The sequence below is a fragment of the Gadus macrocephalus genome, chromosome 23, assembly GCF_031168955.1.
Source record: "Gadus macrocephalus chromosome 23, ASM3116895v1".
Taxonomy (NCBI): domain Eukaryota; kingdom Metazoa; phylum Chordata; class Actinopteri; order Gadiformes; family Gadidae; genus Gadus; species Gadus macrocephalus.
Genome location: NC_082404.1, coordinates 15,385,144 through 15,402,638, shown reverse-complemented (window position 1 = coordinate 15,402,638; position 17,495 = coordinate 15,385,144). Strand labels below are relative to the sequence as shown.

General features: G+C 44.5%; 2 protein-coding genes and 2 long non-coding RNA genes across 4 annotated transcripts in view; 2 read left to right on the top strand and 2 right to left on the bottom strand.

Annotated features, from left to right (window-relative positions):
* Positions 1-1,249: 1,249 nt before the first annotated feature.
* Positions 1,250-6,379, top strand: ptprn2 (protein tyrosine phosphatase receptor type N2). Its single transcript, XM_060045555.1, is given in 7 exon segments — positions 1,250-1,409; positions 1,926-1,997; positions 1,999-2,093; positions 3,161-3,214; positions 3,496-3,560; positions 4,163-4,236; positions 5,237-6,379. Coding segments are annotated over 7 exon segments (552 nt in total). The 5' UTR covers positions 1,250-1,289; the 3' UTR covers positions 5,309-6,379.
* Positions 6,380-6,463: 84 nt separating this feature from the next.
* LOC132452776 (uncharacterized) lies at positions 6,464-7,060 on the bottom strand. Its single transcript, XR_009524503.1, has 2 exons — positions 6,931-7,060; positions 6,464-6,846 (listed from the first exon to the last, which is right to left on the bottom strand). It is a non-coding gene; the product is annotated as an uncharacterized LOC132452776 (long non-coding RNA).
* Positions 7,061-8,037: 977 nt separating this feature from the next.
* LOC132452746 (kinesin-1 heavy chain-like) overlaps positions 8,038-17,495 on the top strand; it is a 29,887-nt gene continuing 20,429 nt past the window's right edge. The window contains exons 1-5 of the mRNA XM_060045522.1: positions 8,038-9,085; positions 9,428-9,488; positions 9,909-9,997; positions 16,160-16,246; positions 16,515-17,066. Of these exons, the coding sequence (XP_059901505.1) occupies positions 16,941-17,066 (126 nt within the window). The 5' untranslated portion in view covers positions 8,038-9,085; positions 9,428-9,488; positions 9,909-9,997; positions 16,160-16,246; positions 16,515-16,940. The remainder of the gene's footprint in view (positions 9,086-9,427; positions 9,489-9,908; positions 9,998-16,159; positions 16,247-16,514; positions 17,067-17,495) is intronic.
* On the bottom strand, positions 9,398-12,061 carry LOC132452771 (uncharacterized). The gene is made up of 3 exons (XR_009524498.1): positions 11,974-12,061; positions 10,430-10,569; positions 9,398-10,341 (listed from the first exon to the last, which is right to left on the bottom strand). It is a non-coding gene; the product is annotated as an uncharacterized LOC132452771 (long non-coding RNA).

Genomic DNA, 17,495 nt, shown 5'->3' with positions numbered 1-17,495 from the left:
CCTCATGTGTTCATAGAATACTGCTTATCAGGTCATCCTCATGTGTTCATAGAATACTGTTTATCAGGTCATCCTCATTTGTTCATAGAATACTGTTTATTAGGTTACTCCTCATGTGATCATACAACAAATAGAATAATCAAAATTTATTTCATATATGAAATAATAACATTTAAAATAATATATAACATATGTTATAATATAAACCATATAATGAAACACCATAATGATAATTAACGCTGCATATAACATTATGCTATAATATTAACCCCATAATTAAATATCTTTATAATATTTACCATATAACATGTTATGATATAAACCACCTAATTAAATATTATCATGATAATATTTAACATTGCATATAACATATATTATAATATGAACAATCTAATTAAATATGATGATAATATTTACCACGTAACATTTTATATCTAATTAACCATCATCATGATAACATGATATAATATAAACCCATCTAATTAAACGTCCTCATGATAACACATGTTATCATAACCTTGCTGGTGGTTCTCTGAGGTAGTTCCCCTCTGAGTTTCTAGCCATGCTGAGAGCTCCTGTTTAGTTGTCCTAATGGCTGCCATTCCGTCCTAACGTGAGACTGGAACAAGATGGGGGGGGGGGGGGGGCAGAGAGAAAGACAGAGATATGGGGGAGGGAGAGAGAGAGAGAGAGAGAGAGAGAGAGAGAGAGAGAGACAGGGAGAGGGAGAGAGCGAGACAGAGATATGGAAGAGAGAGCGAGACAGAGGTATGGAAGAGAGAGCGAGACAGAGATATGGAAGAGAGAGCGAGACAGAGATATGGAAGAGAGAGCGAGACAGAGATATGAAGAGAGAGAGAGAGACAGAGATATGGAAGAGAGAGAGAGAGAGAGAGATATCAAAGCGAGAGAGTGAGAGAGAGATGGAAGCGATGAGAGCGAGAGGGAGAGAGAGGGAGAGAGAGAGACAGAGATATGGAAGCGAGAGAGTGAGAGAAAGAGAGAGAGAGATGGAAGCTAGAGAGAGAGAGGGAGAGAGTGTTTCTTCCTGCTGATCTTCTCTCCATTAGAGAGCGACAGAGGGTGTCTCCATTACCGTGACAACGTCCCAGCGCAGAGCGATGCAGTTTCTGGACCGTTTCTGCGTGTCGATAATGCTCACTTTGTATCTGTGGAGGCATTATTGTAACACATCTCCCATCTGTGTGTGTGTGTGTGTGTGTGTCTGTACACGTGTGTGTGTGTGTGTCTCTCTTTACACGTGTGTGTGTGTGTGTGTGTGTTTGTAGATGGTGTGGGAGAGTGGCTGTGTGGTGGTAGTGATGCTGACGCCCCTCTCTGAGAACGGGGTGAAGCAGTGCCACCTGTACTGGCCGGACGAGGGGGCCGACGTCTACCACATCTACGAGGTACGCCCCTCACAGCGGGACACACACCGCATACCTGCATGGGAACTGGTCCCACACCTCAGGAGCTCTGCAGCTGGCTCCCTTTCTTGTGTGTGGACAGTTGGATCTGGTCTGGTCTGAATCAGGTGTCTTAGGGAATCAGGTTTGAATCTGTTTACTTGTGTATCGACAACTGAATCTGGTTAAAGTCTGGATTCCTGAGTGGACAGGTGAATGACGTTTGAATCTGGTTTCTTGCGTGGATAGGTGGAGCTGGTTTTTGGTGACTACAAATTAATCAGATTTTAATCTGGATTCTTGCGTTTAGAAATGTATCTGGTTTAAATCTGGTTCCTTGCGTTTACAGATGAATCGGTTGTTTTGTGTTTGCAGAAATCGATCTGGTTTGAATCTAGTGTCTTGTGTTTAGACAAGCAAATCTCGTTTAAACCTAGTTTCCTGTGTGTCAGGGGGAATCCGGTGTCTTGTGTCACGACAGGTGAATCTGGGTTGAATCCTGTTTCCGGGGCTTCACAGGTAAACCTGGTGTCGGAACACATCTGGTGCGAGGATTTCCTGGTGCGGAGCTTCTACCTGAAGAACCTGCAGGACCAACGAGACGCGCACCGTCACCCAGTTCCACTTCCTGTCCTGGACCGACCGGGGCATCCCGGACTCCGCCCGCACCCTGCTGGACTTCCGCAGGTACTGCGCCCCGGCGCTGGCGGTCCTACGGACGGCGGGTCCCACGCCGGTTACGCTCGGTTCTGGGGAAGGAGTCGTCTCGGTGTCCGAACGTTCTTGGTTCTGGGCTCTTGTGGAGAAGACCTCGTCTCGGCACTCGGGGTCCTGAACGTTCTTGAGGAGCAGTTGGCCCTCAGAACACGGTTCTTCTCCTCCGGTCCTGGTCTCTCTGCTGCTCCGCCCCCCTCTAAGTCAGGACTTCACCCTCAGACCGGCCTCCCCTCGCCCCCCCCCCGTCGCATCGCGGACCCCCCTTCGCTGGGCGACCCCCCCCACACCCCCCATCGATGGGCGGACCCCCTATGCTGGGCGATTCCCTGCTGGGTGACCCCTGTGTGCGACGGACCTCCCTGTTGTGTAGCGGACCCCTTGTTGTGCGACGGACCCCCTGGTTGTGCGGCGGACCCCCTGTTGTGCGACGGACCCCCTGTTGTGCGACGGACCCCTTGCTGTGTGGCGGTTGCCAGTGTCATTTTTGTGATGTTGCAGCTCGTAATATGAGCCCAGTTGCATAGTCACAAAAGTGATCATTGGAGACTGCATCTTCCCTGCCAGCACTGAACACGCGCAGTTCCTCGCTCAGTCACTCGCTCTCGCTCTCTCGCTCACGCTCACGCCCTCTCTGTCTCGCTCTCACTGTCTCTCAATTTTTTTTAAATGCCACTCTTTTTTATTTCTTTTATCGAGCGGACCTGTTGGAAGGAAGAAACCACAGATTTTGTCTTTTCGTTTGAAGGTTTGAGTTATTTTCATGTTAGCATCAAGCTAACAGGTGATTACCATAGCAACAAGCTTATCATGGCCTCAGGTGAAATTAGAAATAGGCTAAACATAGCATTAGCTTAACCATAACATCAGGCTAACCATGACAACTGGCTAACCATAACATCAGGCTAACCATGACAACTGGCTAACCATAAAATCAGGCTAACCATAGCTTCAGGCTAACAATAGCATCAAGCTAGACGTAGTATCCAGCTTACCATTGCATCAAGCTAACCATAATGTGGTTTTGTCTTGTATTCCAGGAAGGTGAACAAGTGCTATCGTGGCCGGGCTTGTCCTATCATCGTTCACTGCAGGTAGTAAACCATGTTAACCTGTTATCCACTATTGGTCCCACCACTAACAACATCACAGATCTGTCTTAGCAGCATGAACAACACCTCTGTCAACACTGCTGCTAATCTCTCTCTCTCTCTCTCTCTCTCTCTCTCTCTCTCTCTCTCTCTCTCTCTCTCTCTCTCTCTCTCTCGCTTACACTCTCTCTCCATCCTACTCTCCTCTCTCTCTCTCTCTCTCTCTCTCTCTCTCTCTCTCTCTCTCTCTCTCTCTCTCTCTCTCTCTCTCTCTCTCTCCCCAGTGATGGATCAGGGAGGAGTGGAACCTACATTTTGATTGACATGGTCCTCAACAGAATGGCTAAAGGTAGGGTCACTCTGTTTCCCTGGCAACGTGTGGGTATCCTCCCCCCACACGGGAGACGCAGAAGAAGGAAATGATGGGAGAGGAGAGGAGGGGAGAGAGGAAAGGGGAGGAGAGGGGAGAGGAAGAGAGAGGAGAGGAGGGGAGAGAGAAAAGGGGAGGAGAGGAAGAGGGGAGGTTAGGAGGGAGGAGAGGAGGGGAGAGGAGAGGGGATTGGAGGAGAGGAGAGGAGGGAGGAGGAGAGGGGAGAGAAGAGGTTAGGAAAGGGGAGAGGAGTGGAGAGGAGGGGGAGCAGAGGAGGGAGGAGGAGAGGAGAGAAGAGGTTAGGAGAGAGGAGAGGGAAGGTGAGGAGAGTAGAGAGGAAAGGGGAGAGGAGAGAAGAGGAGAGGGGTGATACAAGATTAAGAAATATTGGTGTGAAGCCAGATTAAACCATGGTGGTGTGAAGCCAGATCTAACTATAGAGGTGTGAAACCAGTTTAATACATGGTAGTGGTAAACCAGATTAAACCATAGCGTTGTAAAGACGGATTAAGACATAGTGGTGTGAAACCAGATTAAAGGTGTACGTTGATCAGGGGGATAATCTGTATTTTGTGTTACAGGAGCCAAGGAGATCGACATCGCAGCCACGCTGGAACATCTCCGGGACCAGAGACCTGCCATGGTCCAGACCAAGGTAGACAGAGACGCACGCACACACACACACACACACACACACACACACACACACACACACACACACACACACACACACACACACACACACACACACACACACACACACACACACACACACACACACACACACACACACACACACACACTAACACACGACTCCCGCAGTATAGAGCGCGGTCCACCAGCTCCCCCTGGTGGTGGGGACTGGTACTGCAGTCCCACTGCCTCCCTAGGCCTGCTCTGTGTGGGAGCTCCAGTGCTCTGATCAGAGGAGGTAAAGCAAGGTTCTGGAGCGCTGTGGTTCTGCTCTCCGGCGGTACCACAAATACACCATCGATCTGAAACTCCCATCATCCTCTCTGTTCTGAGAGGTTGGTCTCCAGCCCGCGGGTGTCCTGAAGGCAACGGCATGACTCACACACACACACACTAACACAGACACAAACACACGCACGTACGCACCAACCCGCACACACACATACACTAACACAGACAAACGCAAGCACACACATACACACAGACACGCACAAACACAGACACACATACACAGATACACACACACAAGCACGCACAAACACACACACACAAATACATATACACGCACTAACACACAAAGACATCAAACACACACATACACACACGTAAAGACACAGACCTCACACACACACACACACACCCAACACTACACACACACACACATCACGCAAACACACACACACACACACACATACGAACAGAGACACTAACAGACTCACACAGTCAGACACACACAATTTGAGTTGATTGGGGCAATAAATGACTGTCCTATGAATATTTATTTCTCTCTCTCTCTCTCTCTCTCTCTCTGTCTCTCTGTCTCTCTCTCTCTCTCTCTCTCTCTCTGTCTCTCTGTCTCTCTGTCTCTCTCTCTCTCTCTGTCTCTCTGTCTCTCTGTCTCTCTCTCTCTCTCTCTGTCTCTCTGTCTCTCTGTCTCTCTCTCTCTCTCTCTCTCTCTACAGGAACAGTTTGAGTTTGCTCTGACAGCCGTGGCTGAAGAGGTCAACGCTATTCTGAGAGCGCTCTCTCAGTGATTCTACAAACCAGTTAACCAACCAGTCAGTTAAACAACCAGTCATCCATTAGAGTTACGGTTTGATTGCAATTAACCGATCCTTTAGAATCCCTAATTCAATCTTTTTCATTTGCTCTCTCTCTCTCTCTCTCTCTCTCTCTCTCTCTCTCTCTCTCTCTCTCTCTCTCTCTCTCTCTCTTTATCCAATACTGTATAATATGATGATTGTATCATACGGTTACATGAATTGCTGTAAATGTAAAAACATATATGAATCTGAGCAAATCGAAATGTTATAAAATATAGTATATGTAAAAGTGCAGTTAATGAAAGTTAAAGCGGACTGAATGGGATCTGAAACATGTCGATAGAACTAGCTGTTATTTCTTGTTTTATTCTCTCTTGGATGTAAAACAACAAACTGATATTATATTACTCCTGTGTGTGTGTGTGTGTGTGTGTGTGTGTGTGTGTGTGTGTGTGTGTGTGTGTGTGTGTGTGTGCGTGTGCGTGTGTGTGTGTGTGTGTGTGCGTGTGTGTGTGCGTGTTATACCGCAAATAATGAAGCAGCCCAACTTAAACCCCAGCCCACGGGAACGAGAAACATTCTGATTGGTTCACATCTGGGCCCGTTGATGTCATTCAGCAGCTTGAACCAATCCGAGGCTGTCTGCTGTGTCTGTGGGTTGGTTTAAGATTTTGGTGAATATTTATTCCTTCATAAGAAAATGATAACGTTAGCAATTCTGTCAACATCAATGTAAATACAAACGACAGAGCTATATCATATATATAACTGAAATATATATATATATATTAATGTTATGAATATTATGAATATACATATATAATCATATATATGCATAACTATTTGATATATATACATAGGCTAAATGTAGTTGTTCCACCATGTACAGTAGGCCTATGTCCATAATTATTGTCATGTGAACCGTGTCTCCAACCGACCTCTCTAGACCGAACACATAACATATTTGAATAGTGATATGTAAATTACATATTCTGTTCCCCGAATAGAACCCGATATATTTTGTGTGGAGATTGATAATAAATAAAACTACAGATGAAATCATGTCGCGGTCGTTTGATCGTGTTATTCACGGAGCCGGCCCTGAGCTCAGCGAGGTCCTGACCTTTATAGACGACGCAAAACACAAATAAGCAACGAGTCTTTCATTGTCAGTGTTCATCATTACATGGAGGTGAGTTTACACAAGAACGGACTTCAAGGATCTTAACAATGTCAATATTTAACCTAAAATGTAACGCTAGCGCAATTTCTTATTTCACTGGCAGTGGCACTAAATGATCAATCGATTGGAAAAGATTATTAAGCATAGGACGTTTGTGTGTGGGGGACCCCGGTTTATATCGCTAGAGGCTAAATGGAAAGTTTTATTGTCTTTGTTCTTTGTTCATCATTGCATGGAGGTGAGTTTACACATGAACGCAATTATTTTTCTTGCTAAGCCACCGAAGAAGTGTGTGTGTGTGCGCAGACGTCCACGCGTTGATCCGCTCCGGTCGAATCCACTTCCACTGTGGAGGGAAGACTTGAGTCACTTTGTCACGTTTGTCGGAAAGGTTTAAATCCTTATTCATTGAGGCGATGCAGATTCGTACATGAAGGCGGCTGGTCCATGCTTAACCGGCGTCGTCGGTGCGGTCTAGCGGCCAGTCCTCCTCCGGGTCCAGCAGGTCCTCCTCCGGGACCAGCAGGTCCTCCTCCGGGACCAGCAGGTAGGCTCCTCCTCCGGGGCCAGCAGGTCCTCCTCCGGGACCAGCAGGTACTCCTCCGGGTCCAGCAGGTCCTCCTCCGGGTCCGGTCGCTCCGGGACGGTGGACTCAGAACCTCTGGTCTCGTGGCGGGAGTGGAGAGCCATTCAGCCGATGAGGGAAACCTTTCATCAGAGCGAGCGCTGCGCAACAGGTGGTTCGGCCGGAACCAGACCGCTGATAATTATCACTCTTTTTCAGACACAAATTACACATTAACATTAACACATTGAAGAAATGAAATTCTCTCACGTTCTTTAGCTGACTTTACATGCTAATTTGGGAATTGTTTGCCTTCCGTATCTTTGGAGGCCTTTTTTGGTTGCGTCTATTTTACTGCACCTTTACTAGCCTGTCGGCAAATAACTTTCTTTAGGTGTGATCGGCTCCTCAGAAGCTGCTCTTCACTTCCACTCTCCTCGTACCTCAGTACCTCAGCAGTCCTGCGGAGGGCGCTACTGCGCCTCTCGTTGTATCACAATCACGTTTCATGCACTTTAATACATTGTATCACTTTTGTTTTTTCATTCAATGTAAAGTGTAAAGTGTTTTTATATTTTTGTATATGACTAGTCTAAACTTTGACTCTGGTTAGTTAAAGTGCAGAAAAACAAAGATAACCATAAAGGAACCCAAAGATATGGAGGACAAAACATTCCTTAATGATCTTCAGTCAGCCAATCGGCGAGAGAAAATTATATTTATTTAAAGATGACATAGATCCATGGATCAAGAGAGACTGCTTTTCTATAGGGCCCAGACTTTTGTGCTAAAACCCTGTGTAGCTTCCACAAACAGAGGACAGAAATAGTCTGAATGATTTTGTTTGAAAATGAATGACATCTTCATAATCCGACTATTCTTTTTTATTTTTTTTCAATTGCCCCGAAGCTCCGTTGATCTTCGGGGCATTTAATAAGTCAGAAAAACACACAAAAAAAAGTGTCCGATTTGTAAAAAAAAAAAACAACAGATACGGATATCTAGGTTATATATAAGGTTTGCTTTTTCTTTTGTTGTGTGATTTCATACTGCATCCATCATTATATATTCCTCTACCTGTGTACACACCCTGCACATACTATTAGTGTAATAGTAATGTAAGCATTCTTGTTTGATAAAGGATGGCTACTCACTTGATCAGAAGCGCACACAAGGAGAGAGGCAGGACGGTTTGGTGGTGAGGATAATATTGAGCGCTTGTATATATAGGCTACACAAGCATTGTGGGCCGGCCAACGCAGGGCAGGCAGCGGAGGTATGTGTGCGATTCGGATCCACTCCGCACATACCTGGTTGCAGAGTGCGGAGTGGGGCACTAAAATAAAACTTCCGGGTCCAACCGCTCCGTCGAACATCAAAACAAACAACGATGGCTGAACCAGTGAACCTTTTTCCGATTACTTCTTTCTTCAGTGAGACACCTGAAAGAGTAAAGAAAGGGTTGAATTCGTTTCACTCCAACAGAGTGGTCAGTGTAGCTGTTTTGCCTCGGGGAGTTATAAAGGGTAGCGTCCAGGCATCACAGAAAAAGAAAGTTTACGAGGTTGAGGTGAGTTGGATAAGTTAGCCGTTGACATCTAGGCTAGTTGACATCTAATTAAACGTTAAAGATGATACGTTATTTCATGGGTGCCATGCCGTAATTCCGACGCCTCATTGTTCCGACGTCTCAATGGTCCGAAATATTTCCCATAGATCGACATGCCACTATGCCGACGGTTCAATGTTCCGAAAACGGAACCCATTGGTCCGAAGGTCCGTTTGTCCGATTTTTCAAAAAGTAGGCGCATTAGGCCGACGGTTCAATATGCCGAATAGTCCGAGGCTCAATTCCACATGTGTGATTATGAAACCAAAAATAAAAGACGATATAGGCTAAGTTCCAGCAGTGCACTTCACCAGCCAGACTGTTGCTGTGGGCTTGAACGGTCACAAGAGGTGAATTTATGAAGCGCACGTTATACAAGGACTAATACTTTTCCCGTAAAGAAGTCAAACGGTGAGTGAAAAACAAATACAATTTGTATCTTTAGTAGCTGTGTGTGTGGGCCTATATGTGTTGTTTCCTGTGTTTACAGTGGGCTTTTAGTCTAAATAATTTCGCTGGCATTGATTTAGTCAAACTTATAGGGCCTACCTCATACCGTGTAGCCTACTTAGTCAAGAGTGTGTGTGTGTGTGTGTGTGTGTGTGTGTGTGTGTGTGTGTGTGTGTGTGTGTGTGTGTGTGTGTGTGTGTGTGTGTGTGTGTGTGATTTTATCCTTTGTGGTATGCGGTCGTGTCGGGATATAGGTATGACTCGGAGAGTGGCAAATGTTCAACACATGGTTTATTCTAACAGAGACACAAGGTAAACCAACTTGAGTTCTGGAGGTGGTCCATGAAGCATCTCTCGAACACAGGTAAACAAACAGTTTATATTGGGAGTTATACCATCATAGACCTATAATTATCATATAGGCCTATCTGTTATAGTAGAGTTATAGAGTTATTGATCATCCATAGCGGTAAACTACCATCATATAATTATCACCATCTGTTAAATGAATTGATCCAAAGGAAACATATGGTTATATATATCTGATATATCTGATACATCTATACATATAGTTGTTCCACCATGTACAATGTCCATAATTCTTGTCATCATGTGACCCGTGTCTTCAACTGTCCTCTCTAGACCAAACACATAACATGAATACAGTGATATCCTTTACATATGCCGTTCCCTGAATAAAACCCGATATATTTTATGTGGAGTTAGATAATAAATAAAACTCCAGATGAAACCACGTGGCTGTCGTTTGATCGTGTTACTTCAGGGAGCCGGCCCTGAGGTCAGCGAGGTCCTGACCTTTAGACGACGCAAAACGCAAATCAGAAACGGGTCAGTGTTCAACGTTACATAGAGGTGAGTTTACACAAGAACGGAATTCGAGGTTCTTAACAATGTTAACTTTTAACCCATAAACAATGTAATGCTGGCGCAATTTCTAATTTCACTCCCACTATGATTAATCGATTGGAAATATGATTATTAGGCATGGGGCGTTTGTGTGCGGGGACCCCGGTTATATCGCAACAGGATAGGCCTATATGGCTTTTATTGTCATTGTTCTGGGTTCATCATTTCATGGAGGTGAGATTAGACAAGAACGCATTTGTTTTTCTGTCGAAGTCACCGGGCAAGTGTGTGTGATGTGCACGGCACGCAAACATCCACGCTTGGATCCGCTCCGGTCGAATCCGCTTCAACTGTGGAGAGAAGACTGGAATTAGTGACTTTGTCACGTTTGTCAGAAATGGTTGAATCCTTATTCATTGAGGAGATGCAGATTCGTACATGAAGGCGGCTGGTCCATGCTTAACCGTCGTCGTCGGCGCGGTCTAGCGGCCAGCAGGTCCTCCTCCGGGTCCGGTCGCTCCAGGACGGTGGACTCAGAACCTCTGGTTTCGTGGCGGGAGTGGAGAGCCATTCAGCCGCTGAGGGAAACCTTTCATTAGAGTGAGCGCTGCGCAACAGGTGGATCGGTCGGAACCAGACCGCTGATAGCCTACCTAATTATCACTCTTTTTCAGACACAAATGTAGACAAACTTTTAAAGAAATTAAATTCTCTCACGTTCATTGGCTGACTTTACATGCTAATTTGGGAATTGTTTGCCTTCCATATCTCTGGGGGTCCTTTTGGTTGCGTCTGTTTTACTGCACCTTTACTAGCCTGTCTGCAAAAAACTTTCTTAGTTGTGATCGGCTCCTCTGAAGCCTGCTGCTCACTTCCAACCTCTCCTCATACCTCAGTACCTCAGCAGTCCTGCGGAGGGCGCTGCTGCGCCTCTCGTATCACAATCACATTTCATGCACTTTAATACATTGTATTACATTTGTTTTTTCATTCAATGTAAAGTGTTTTTATATTTTTGTATATGACTAGTCTAAACTTTGACTCTGATTAGTTAAAGTGCAGAAAAACAAAGATAACCATAAAAGGAACCCAAAGATATGGAGGTAAACCATTCCTTAAAGGCACCCAGTGCAACTTTCGAGGCTTAAAAATAAACATTCAATTTCTAGTCTTTTTTACACGTAGGTTTCAATAACTCCATACCATTACATACCGACATTTAAGCAGCAAAGATGAGACGTCGTTGTGTGGTGAGAACTGATACAAAATCGATAACAACAACAATGCCGCCATTTTCTTTATTTTTTGTAACCTACAATAAATAAAGCAGGCTTCCAGTCAATGGAAAAATGGCTTCTCCCCACCGGCGATTGTTGTTGTTTACGATTTTCTATCAGTTCTCACCACACAACGACGTCTCATCTTTGCTCCTTGAATGTCGATATGTAATGGTATGGAGTTATTGAAACTTACTACGTGTAAAAAAGACTAGAAATTGAATGTTTATTTTTCATTGAATGTTTACATAAAGTTGCACTGGGTGCCTTTAATGATCTTCAGTCAGCCGATCGGCGAGAGAAAATTATATTTATTTAAAGATGACCGAGATCCATGGATCAAGAGAGACTGCTTTTCTATAGGGCCCAGACTTTTGTGCTAAAACCCTGTGTAGCTTCCACAAACAGAGGACAGAAATAGTCTATGAATGTTTTTGTTTGTAAAATGAATGACATCTTCATAATCCGACTATTCTTCTTATTATTTTTTCAATTGCCCGAAGCTCCGGTGATCTTCGGGGCATTTAAAAAGTCAGAAAAAAAAAAAGATACGGATATCTAGGTTATATATAAGGTTTGATTTTTCTTTTGTTGTGTGATTTCATACTGCATCCATCATTATATATTCCTCTACCTGTGTACATACCCTGCACATAATAGCCTAGTAATGTAAGCATTCTTGTTAAATAAAAGAAGGCTACTCACTTGATCAGAAGCGCACACAAGGAGAGAGGCAGGACGGTTTGGTGGTGAGGATAATATTGAACGGTAGTATGTGTCCAAATTGTGGGCTGCCCGGCCACGCCACGCCTCCAATCCTGCACGCAAACCTTCTTTTGGGGAAACAAGGCAGATCCGTATCAGATACGGATCCGTATCTGCAAGGCAACCAAACCAAAAGAAGGTTTCTTGTGGTGTGGCACCCGGCCTGCCTTGTTTCAACAAGGCAACCAAACCAAAAGAAGGTTTCTTGTGGCTTGGCACCCGGCCTGCCTTGTTTCAACAAGGCAACCAAACCAAAAGAAGGTTTCTTGTGGTGTGGCACCCGGCCTGCCTTGTTTCAACAAGGCAACCAAACCAAAAGAAGGTTTCTTGTGGCGTGGCACCCGGCCTGCCTTGTTTCAACAAGGCAACCAAACCAAAAGAAGGTTTCTTGTGGTGTGGCACCCGGCCTGCCTTGTTTCAACAAGGCAACCAAACCAAAAGAAGGTTTCTTGTGGTGTGGCACCCGGCCTGCCTTGTTTCAACAAGGCAACCAAACCAAAAGAAGGTTTCTTGTGGCGTGGCACCCGGCCTGCCTTGTTTGAACAAGGCAACCAAACCAAAAGAAGGTTTCTTTTGGTTTGGTTGCCTTGTTCAAACAACTGACCAGCGCTTCAAGACGCAGATAATGTAAAATGATTAGTTGTTGTTAACCAGCGCTTCAAGACTCAGATAATGTAAATCTTGGGTACGTCCAACCAAAATATATACTACTTGCTTACTCTCTATGTCTCATTAATGGTTTTTTTTAATTATTATTTTTTTTTTTACTTTATTTAATTCTTCATTATTCAGGCGTTACATACGTTTCATGGCCATAATTAAAAAATACAAACTACAGTTTACTTTAATTTCTTTGTTCTTGAATTGACGTAGAATGGAGCAAAGACTCCTGGGATTGGGAAATGCGTTTATCCAATAAACAGCTTGCAGGTCAAATCCATTTTCGGAAATGTAGGGGGATATATGAGCGGCCCCACGTCTAATGGCATGACCCTAGAGACACTAGGGGTGGGAAAAATAATCGATTCTTCGATGCATCGCGATTCTCGCTAGAACGATTCTGTATCAATGCAGATAAATTAATAATAATAAAAAAATCTATATATATATTTTGCCTGCTGCAACACCCTCTCGCTAGAGAGGGATCATTTTTGTAATTTTAAAATTATTGAATTTATCTTCAGTGTGTATTGGCCAATCTGATTTGTCTTGACACGATTGCGATTCAGCCTACGCATACGCATAGCATGCGCACAAACTCACAGCCAGACACAAGAACTTCTAATTTAAGAGCAGCTTTTCCTTTAAAGACACAAAGAAAAATTAGAAATAAAATAAAACTGAAACCTATTTTTTGCATGCTTCCATAATGTGCTATAATGCAAGCTGCATTGATTATTGCATTGTTCATAGAAAGTCATATTTGTGACAAAAGCTTTCTCTCTTATGAAATATTAGATAAGTTAATTCATATGTTGATGTCTTTAATGATCATCACAAAAGTAGGAAGTGATTAGCAAACTCTGAGTAGCAAACCCAGATGTATACTGTATTTTCCGCACTATAAGACGCACCGGATAATAAGGCGCACCTTCAATGAATGGCCTATTTTAGAACTTTTTTCATATATAGGGCGCACCGGATTATAAGGCGCATAGAACAGCAGATACTGAAGTCAAACTTTATTAAGCGTTCTGACAACTCCGTTCACTCCCATGCTAACAATGTTCAAACGTTAATGTGCATATTAACAATATCTCCCAGCCTTGTTCAGTTGTAAACACGTAAAAGAAACAGTCTGATACCGCTAATTCAAACGTAAATGCATAACTCAACATTGTTCAGTTACGTATAACACGTAAAGCTCACTTTTTCAGTTCATTCCCCGTCCACGAATCCCTCAAATTCTTCTTCTGCAGTGTCCGAATTGAACAGTTGAGCGAGTAGGCCTACGGCATCCAACATGCCGGCTCCCTCTCGTCTTTATCCGAGTCAGTGTCGCTGTTGTTGCCTGGCAGTTCAGTGATTATTCCTGCCTTCGTGAAAGCTCGGACCACAGTTGAGACTGATATATCAGCCCAGGCATCCACGATCCATTGTCAAATAGTGGCGTAAGTCGCCCGGCGCTGTCTCCCCGACTTGGTGAACGTGTGTTCGCCTTCTTAGGCCCCGTCAGCTGTCCTCTGCCATCCCAGCCCTTGCGGGAGCTTTTAAATTCATTCTGGAACGTGCATCTTTTCAGGGAATTTATACAATAAATCCATAACAAATACCGAATTGATTGTCTTATGTGTCCATATTATATCCATTATATTGACCGGGTATTCCCAAGACGCTCATGCTCTGCAGCAAGCCAGTCACAGTTGATTGGCGCGGCGCTGTACAGCGAACGTAAACAAACAACTAAGCTAAGGTTAGCATTTAACTAAGCATTTATTTCCCTCCCGAAATCCCGCTTATGTTGTTATAAAGTAAAGGGAAACAAGATATCTATTCTTCCTCCACCTCTCTCGCTTCTCTGCTTGGTGTCGCTTATAGTTTGCCTCCCTCGCTCTGGTAACGTCACGTACGTGAAACAACGAAGCTCCGAATACTGATTTACGCTTCGAATACAAATTTTCCGAACGAGTATTCGAATATTCGAATAATTCGGGCCAGCCCTACTGTCTACACGTAGCCTACCTCTCTCAATCCTGTGGAACGCAAACTGAGAAAGGAACGCAAAAATCCAGCATATAGCCACCACTATCCAATAGAGGGCGCAGTTACACAACAAATAAATCTCCCAATGCCTAAAAACTATCATGAACAATACAAGATTTTGGTGAAATAAAACTCACCTGACCACAACATATAAACTGAAAGGATACAAAAATATTTGTCATTCTTTAATCTGTTACAACGCAAGTTGTTTTTTGAGAAAATTAAAGGCTTTTAAGTGCGCCTTATAGTGCGGAAAATACTATATATTTTTGAAAATCACGCATGGAAATGTACATAAAAAAATTTGTTGCATCGAGATGCATCGATAATCGCTTCAGAATCGAATCGTTGACCTCATAATCGGAATCAAATCGAATCGAATCGAATCGTGAGGTGCCAAGAGATTCCCACCCCTAAAAGACACGTCAGACAGAGAAGGCGAGCAAGTTCGTGGTTGCTTGCTTGTTGTGGCACTCATGGAAGGCAAGAAGAGAAAGGAGAAAGGAGGGGCTGAAAAGGCCAGAATAAAGAAGAAGCGTATGCTGGAGGGGGATGCATCTAAGTGCTCAAAAATAACAGATTTATTCCGAAGTCACTAGGCCTAGCCTAGGCTACTACCGCAATATGCATAAGATTAAATATGCATTGCCTTGTATTTTTAACCTAACAATATTGTCAATAGGCATAACAATAACAGAAAAGGTTCAAGTCAAGACATCAATTTACAAAAGTAATCACTACTCAATAGAATAGAAAAAGAAAAATTTACGTTTATGGAAAATTATAGGTTATAGCCTATTCTGTTTTTGTTAAGTAGTCTATGTTGGCTAGGCTACTTTACATTCATTTTGTGGTCAAAGTCTAGGCATAGGTCGCTGCAGACATAAAATGCTATCTATTAGGCTATGAAATGCTGCGCTGTATACAGCTAAAATATCAGAAAATGAATAACTGGTGAACAACAAGAAGTTCAATAAAAAGATTGTTTAATTATTAATGGGTGGATGAGTGGATGGAGGAGGGACGCGTCTCCTCGCCATTAGGTTGCACCACCCGATGGCGTGTTTGGTGACCTCCTCGTCCGTGGCTGACCGTGTCACCAAGTTTTTCCTCATGTTAAATGGCGTAAATCAAGTGAAGGGATTCGAACAGAGTACAAAAGTAAACAATTATGTTGCACACCATTTAAAAAATGTCACATGTTTGGAAACCAATAAGTTACAAGAGTTAAACAAATAGCTATATCTGAGTTTGAATACATTTGAGATCAAATATAGAATAGCTGAACTACTGGTCTGATGAAGTTTGAAATGGTTGAATCCAGTCAGTGTTACAGTTAAGTGAGGAAGAAGAAGATGAAGAAGGGAAAGGAGGAGAACAAGAAGGACTGTGCGTGTGTCACTAGAATGTATTCCTGTTTCAGAGTGGATGGAAGGTTCCTGTGGCGGACAGCAGGGGGAGCCGTTGTCCAAATCAGGACGTCTCCACGGGCGTACAGTGAAAACATGAGGTGCTTTAAAAATATGAAGAATTGGGAAGAATCTCAAGATGAATAGATTCTACGTTGAAACCTGCAGGTGCGATTGATAAGAGTTCAGCTGTATTTGACTGAAACCGCAGGTTCTATATTAACATATGATAAAAATGTAGACCTAAAATAACTTTCCCATGTGCTCCCGTCCGTGTAATGATAACTGCGCATTCAATGCCTACACAAACAGCTGTGAAAGTGTTTTTAAAGATTTTACAATTTATCATTTTTGCATTTTCACGTCTAGTTTCATTTCCAATTGTCGTGGAGACAGCAGACGATTGTTCTCCCATCACCGTCGGCGCGTTGTTTGCCGATGCCTACGTCATCCTCCGCCCTACGTCATCCGCCGGACGCTCAGACCTCTGGAGCTTCGAGGCTCGAGACGCTGAATGCCACCCTGCTGCAGGACCGCCGAGGAGGACATCCTTGGACTACCGAGGACCACCCCGTCACCCAGCGGGACGTTGCCTGGTCTCATCACTTCCACTACTTTTTTAAAGCCGTTAGGAGTTTAACTGGATTAAGCAGCAGCAGCACAGCAGCGGCTTCCCGTCCCGTCCCGTCCCCTCCACGCCGCGCCCTCCCGGTCTCCGTGGACCTCGGACCTGTCAGGACCCGGACCGCCAGGCCCCGGACCGCCAGGCCCCGCTAGGCGTGCCCGGCCGTGAGGATGGCGAACCCCGCGGAGTGCACCATCAAGGTGATGTGCCGCTTCAGACCGCTGAACAAGTCGGAGGTGGCCCGCGGAGACTCGTACATCCCCAAGTTCCAGGGGGAGGACTGCGTGTTGATCACGGTACGTAGGCAGGTGCCCCACCGTCTGGTTCCCCCTCAGACCCCGAAGAGGCTAGTAGGTAGGAGGGGAACTCCCGGAGGAGAGAGTGTTGTGGCACAGCGAGGTGTGTGGTGGTGGGCTCTGAACCCTGTAGGCTCTGGACCCGGTAGGCTCTCTGGACCCTCTGGACCCGGGAGGTGGTGGAGCTGGAGAGCACGACAATACAATTTTAAATCCTTTGCGTTCATTTTCTCTTATTGCGAGTTTAGCTAGCGACAAAAGTGGTCTGTTAAAATGTATTTCATAGCCAAGTTTAAGTGACCCATAGAATAGAATCCGAAACTCATCATGTTGGCTCCTTTTTGGATGTGAGATTATTTCAAGTCATCCCAGTCCTCGACTGGGATGAGCAGGCCACTCATTTATACTGGTTAAGGCTAGGATGACTAA